General features: G+C 38.9%; 1 protein-coding gene across 4 annotated transcripts in view; it reads left to right on the forward strand.

The window, feature by feature from the left end:
- gria3a (glutamate receptor, ionotropic, AMPA 3a) overlaps nucleotides 1–5629 on the forward strand; it is a 61053-nt gene extending 55424 nt beyond the window's left edge. The window contains exons 15-17 of one of the 4 annotated variants that reach the window (XM_031857137.1): nucleotides 1365–1479; nucleotides 2664–2912; nucleotides 4113–5629. In XM_031857137.1, coding sequence (XP_031712997.1) covers nucleotides 1365–1479; nucleotides 2664–2909 — 361 coding nt within the window. In that variant the 3' untranslated portion in view covers nucleotides 2910–2912; nucleotides 4113–5629. Of the gene's footprint in view, nucleotides 1–1364; nucleotides 2913–4112 lie in introns of those variants that run through there. The other 3 variants (XM_031857134.1, XM_031857136.1, XM_031857135.1) reach the window with 3 other exon arrangements.
- The last annotated feature ends 383 nt before the right edge of the window (nucleotides 5630–6012 follow it).

Raw genomic sequence — 6012 nt, forward strand, 5'->3', positions numbered from 1 at the left:
TCTATGTTCAGGCTGGTCAGTGGTCAGCTGTCACTCAGTGTGTCCCAGAGAGACAAGAACAAGATAAAAGTCAATAGATGCTCATCAATAATTAGCTTTAATTAAAAGTTATTTTTAGTTATTTTGTGATATTTACGGTACCCTTAAACAGAATTATTATGAACAACTGTTGTCTTTTAGCTGTTGCTCTCAAATGGAAGTAAACCCCCCCACTTGAAAGCTTTTTTTGTTGTCTGCAATTCATCCTCATAGTGTCTCCAAGAGGCATCATAACAACACAGAGAGGAAGCATCCAAAATGTGTCGTTGGCCAAATAATAGAATTACAGACTGCTGTGTGTGGGATCATGACTGCATCGAGCTTGATTCACAAAGCGTAACAACCGTTAAGTCTCAAACCTCTCCCTCCTCTCTGCCCATCCGCCAAGAAGAGTCAAAAAGCCGACACTGCAGCAGTGACGAGGCTGCATCTGACGAGTTATAGTTGGATGTTGCATTTTAATTCATGGCCGTGAGTTTCCATCATTGCTTTGCCCTCCAAAGAGCTCTGACTGGAGAACAGGACTGCAGATCATCCTCCGAACATCATGCCTGACTCGTTAATGTTTAGCTTTTTCTTTTTCTTTTTGTATGAATAATCAGAAAACATCATTTGTATTATTTTTGACACTCAAAGAACACAGTGGTGAATACAATATGTTTCATGATGTTGGATTACAAACACTGAAAGGAAATAAGCATGGAAATCTATCAGTCAAGGAAATTGAACCTAATGTCTTGCAAAACAAAGGAACCCAAACTGTGACTCCCCTCATCGGGGATTTGGTTCAGAGACTCTTAAAACCAAATTCTCTTGACCTCATTTGGCTCGTAACGATTCAAAAACACCCGTAGCTTTGTTTCTCTGTGAGGGTTTTTTGCCTATAGCTTCTAATGACATTGAAAGGATTTTGAAATGAAATGAATTAGTCTGTTACTCAAGAAAGGGTTCCTGTTAGATCCACCTTGCTAAACATCAAAAAGGCCGCCCACAGCAAAATGACTGCCTCTGTTTTCTTTCTTTCTTTGAAAGCTATGCAGCAGCTGCTTGATATTGCACATTTTAAATCTTTTCTGCTCTTGTGATCAGTGTGTGCCGATTACTCAAAGCGATATAGGTGGGGTCTGGCATGCTAGGGTAGTCATGGATTATGAAAGGTCATATATTTACAAATATATATATATATACTGTAGTGTTGCTTGCTATCTGTGATGTGTTGGCCAGGACCCTACTCTTATCGCTTTGTACAGTATAAAGTAGTTTAAAAAGTTGAATAACATAAAATAACATAATAAAATGTTATTTATGTTATTTCCCACGTGAAGAACTCCTGTAAACCTTGCAGTATTGAAACTCAGTGAACAAGGCATCTTAGACAAGCTGAAAAACAAATGGTGGTACGATAAGGGTGAATGTGGAACCAAGGACTCTGGAAGTAAGGTCAGTCGCTGCAGGTCTTTTTATACTGATTGAAAAGTGCATTTTGACCTAAATGTTCATATGCAAACATCTAAAGCATATTTAATTTCCCCAGACATGTTGATCAGGACATTAAATATCTAAACACTTGCAGCATAGCATGTGGAAAACATTCAAAACTAGATTTACGTCACACATACTCTAATTTCGTTACACTCCGATCATAATTCATGACATTAACATGACTTCATTACTACTGTACGTAGACAAATCAAGATTTGTAAAATTGCAGCATGATCACACTATTTTTATTCATACCATGAAATTTTAAGAAGTTGAATCATAGAATTGAAACCATTATACTGCTATTCTTTCATCCAAACCTTTATTGGAATTTAGTTTATTGTTGATGTTGTTCATTTGTATGCAAACAGCATATTAACTCCAATATGACGATATGAAAATGTTTTATCCTTATTCTGACAAAGTCCAAACTGACCTTTAAATACCACCTGAGCACAAAGTGGTCAGGTGGTATTTAAAAGTCTCACACATGAAGTGTCAGAGTAAGGAGCTTTTTCTTTTAACATATTTAATTAATGTCGAGATGTCTATAAGTCACTGACTTTTTAGACATGACATTTGTAATTGACTGCCTTTAGAACTACAAAATGCCCCCAAATGGTTGGCATGCAAATGGTAAAACTCACATAAATTAATTTCAATATCACTGTTTGGCTTTTAATAGCAGCAAAATGGTTCAATTCCCCCTCCACAGCTTGCCTCTTTGATTGTACAAATGCAGTGTGTTGAAGTTAAGCAGCTATGATAGTGAATCGAGATTTTAATCTGTAGACCTGTACGACCACGACCGCCTTCCTCTAGACATGGTCTCGTAAAGAGACCATAAAGCCGGATAGATAGCAACTCTGTCTACGTTCACCTTCCCAGCTCTTAAGGGTAGAAATAACTTGAGAGGAGGAATTAGACACATTTAAGTGGTTCATATTTATCTCCCTTATAGGCAGAATTAGGCATCTATATCTCAAGAGGGTTTTGTAGACGCAGTCAGCAGCCTCCTCTGAGTAACTGTGTAGTCATAGTGCAGCAGGATGTACATTGTGTTGGTATGGGTGTACATGTTTGATGTCAGCCTCAGAGTGCCACTTAAAAAAAGTCTTAACGGTGGTCTTTACCTCCCCCAGGACAAGACAAGTGCACTAAGCCTGAGCAACGTGGCAGGAGTCTTCTATATTCTGGTCGGAGGGCTTGGCCTGGCTATGACCGTGGCTTTGATAGAGTTCTGCTATAAGTCACGGCAAGAAACCAAAAGACTGAAGCTGGCAAAAAATGCCCAAAACTTTAAGCCAGCCCCTCCGGCAAACACCCAGAATTTTGCCACGTATCGTGAAGGCTACAACGTGTACGGGACAGAGAGTGTTAAGATCTAAAGGGTATGTCCTTCACTGTTGCTTCCGTGTCTGTGTCTGTTTAAACATTGGGTATCGTAGTAGTAGTATCTAGTAAATCTAGTAGTAGTATCTACTTGCAACAAACTAAATACCCCTCCGCTCAGCCCCCCCTTTCCACGCGTGTCAGAGTACAACAGTGCTAAATTTAGTTTATAGTCTCCCTTCTGTGATTGCTGTGTGACCAATATATCACCAACAGATGACAAAATAATGTTATCTAAATTCACGCAATGAAGATCTGACGACATACCTTACCACACCAACATATAGGATAAGATATGATCAAGTCATCCGGTCGATGTGGTCACAAATGTTTTATTTCCAATCTTTTGCTCCAGGGGTTAAGTGCTAAATACTACTGTAGTTAAATAATCCACACGAATCATCACTACTGTTGTAACGTTAACGTAAGTACAATATGAGTCCGTCATTAGCTAGCTATCAAGACGTGTAAACCATTAAAATCAACCGATGGGATGCTTATAGGGGCCCTGGCCATCAGGCCCCAGTCACGATCTGAAAGTTCACGTTGAACGCGCTCATGCACGCTCATGCCCCACCGAGTGGAAACAAGCAAGCAGCAACAGGCACAAAGGAAAATCTACACACGCTACAAAGCAATATGTTTTTACAGAAGAGATTTCATTCAGAATACGATTTAAAAGAAATTGCAAAACTTTTATGAAGTAGACAAAGTTGAGTTTGCCACTATTGTGTCTGATAGAGAGAAAAGCCGATAACGTCTTCTGCACAACAGCGCCCTCTGGTGGGCTCGTGCCCCACGGACCCCTAATGCAAAAACGCAGATGCTCTCGCTAAAGTCACTGCTTGGTTTGTCCACTCTTGGCTGCTGTAGAAACATGGCGGACTCTGTTGGAAGAGAACGCATCCCTATGTAGATATAAATGGCCTTTTCCAAGGTAACAAAAACACAAGTCTTTATTTCAGGTAATTACACGCTAATGCAAATATAGGTATTAATATTATATTCCTCTTCTGCCAAAAAAATCCCCCAAAATGTTGCACACTTTCCTTATAAAGTACATATATTAACATAGTTAATTTCTAGTTTAAAACATGAGTTGTATTAATATGAAATGACGAGTTGAAGGGGTCACTCAACATGAGCAGACTTCCCAGCATGCCTTGTGTCCTCATCCTTTGTGCATCTTTTTGTTGCAGAGGTGAACCATGTTGATTCCTACTGGTGCGTCTGGATTGAAACAGCCACTCTGTGTGTGTGACCCCCGACACCTCGAGGCTGGCAGCCTGGAGGCAGCAGCCGTCTTTGTCATCAAGCTTGGACACAAAGCCTACGAGTCAACAAGTGCTCATTCGGGTTGTGAGGCCCATCACACTAACAGAGGGCAATGTTGCAACAGGACCTTTTCCTTCTGGAAGCATAAGACTTGCCTCTTGTAGTGCCTTATGGAGCATTTTTCGGCGTCATGGCAATGCAATCTAAATTGAATTCACTTGAAAAAAATATATAAACAAAAAAGAGTGTGGAACTATAGGGCAAAACAGTGCTTCAAATGACAATTAGATGAACTGTTGTAATTTCAGTTGTTTTCTATGTTGAAGAAAAAAAAAAAGCCATGATTTGCAATCAAAACATCCTGCAGTACTTATCAAGTCATTTGAATACTTTACGGGCATATTTCTGTGGTGAAATCTTAAGTTGGATGAATGTTATATTTAGTGAAGTAAAGTCATTTTTCTTGTTTTACTATAAGACTATTTTTAGTTTCATAATATTTAGGACAAGCATCAATCAATACGGTAAAGCATCAATTAAAGTGAGAACATTGTACCCCTGTTTGAACTCAGAAAACATCCATAATATGAAACTAGAGTCATCTGAAACTGCTTAGGTGGTGTTTTGTTTTCTAAGCCTGTTGGACATTATATACAACCGACTGTATTCACGTAGACGCTTCTTTTAAATCAACCACGTGAGGCTGCATTTGTTTCAACTGCCACTATTTGGAAACAAGACCATTTTGTATTGAAATGAGGTCCACTTTTAATCACGTAGTGCCATATTGTTGAAATCAAAAGCATTATGAATCCTTTAGAGACCATGAGAGTGACCCCCCCCCCCCCCCCCCCCTCCTTTCTATGTGACAGCCTATTCAAATGGTTTAACTGAGCTTATGGTTTACACTTTGTACACACTTAGAAGCCGTTCTCATGTAAATGCAGTATCTGCAGCTGTGAATCTCAACATTTTTTGGTAAACGATAACACACCTAGCTTCTTTGGTTGTGGTGAGCTTTCTGTGTCTATGCATTATGCAGAAGGTGAACTGTACATTGAGGAAAGAGCTACAAATGAAACGTTTGTCTGTTTGTACAAGTGAACTTTTTATAAACGGAAGGAAAAAAAATCCTACAAAAGCTACAAACCATGTACGCCTACATTTGTTTAGTATGTCAGACTTCCCATGCTCCTCCTCCCCCCCTCAGATAAAGTGCATGTGCATTTGGTGATAGTTTGACCAAACTGCAACTCGAAATGGATCCTGGTTTAATTTAAAGCCCCATAATGGCATTTGATCCAGTTTTAGTTTTTTCCAGTTCATTTGTAACAGTACCTCAACCATGAGAGTTGCATGTGTGGACACAATGAACCTCTGAGGAGAGGACATGTACAAAGGATTTTATTACATTTCCTTAATAAAAGCAGGTTTATATTCATTTTTTTTGCACTTTTCATCATTTGGAAGACTTGTTTAATTGTTGGATTGAGAAACTCTGGAGTCGTGTTCGTATGGAAGCCCGTTTATACCCATGTCTGTCCAGACTCATGACAGACTGTAGTGAGGACCGTGAAAAAAATGTGCTGAAATGCATTGATTGCATTATTATTATCACTATATTGACATGAATGATTTTAGTGAAAGAATTTCCAGTAAGAAACATGCTGCAGAGCAGATTGTTCTAAATACGTCAACAAATAAATAAATAAATAACTAGATTTATTTATATTAGATCAGAGGAGCAGTTCTGGAGATATGTGAAGAACACACACAGACATTCCTTACTTCATAGTTAAATACAAATACAGCCAAGATCAGATC

The sequence above is a fragment of the Anarrhichthys ocellatus genome, unplaced genomic scaffold (assembly GCF_004355925.1).
Source record: "Anarrhichthys ocellatus isolate YVR2014 unplaced genomic scaffold, GSC_Weel_1.0 scaffold18, whole genome shotgun sequence".
NCBI classification, from domain to species: Eukaryota; Metazoa; Chordata; class Actinopteri; order Perciformes; family Anarhichadidae; genus Anarrhichthys; species Anarrhichthys ocellatus.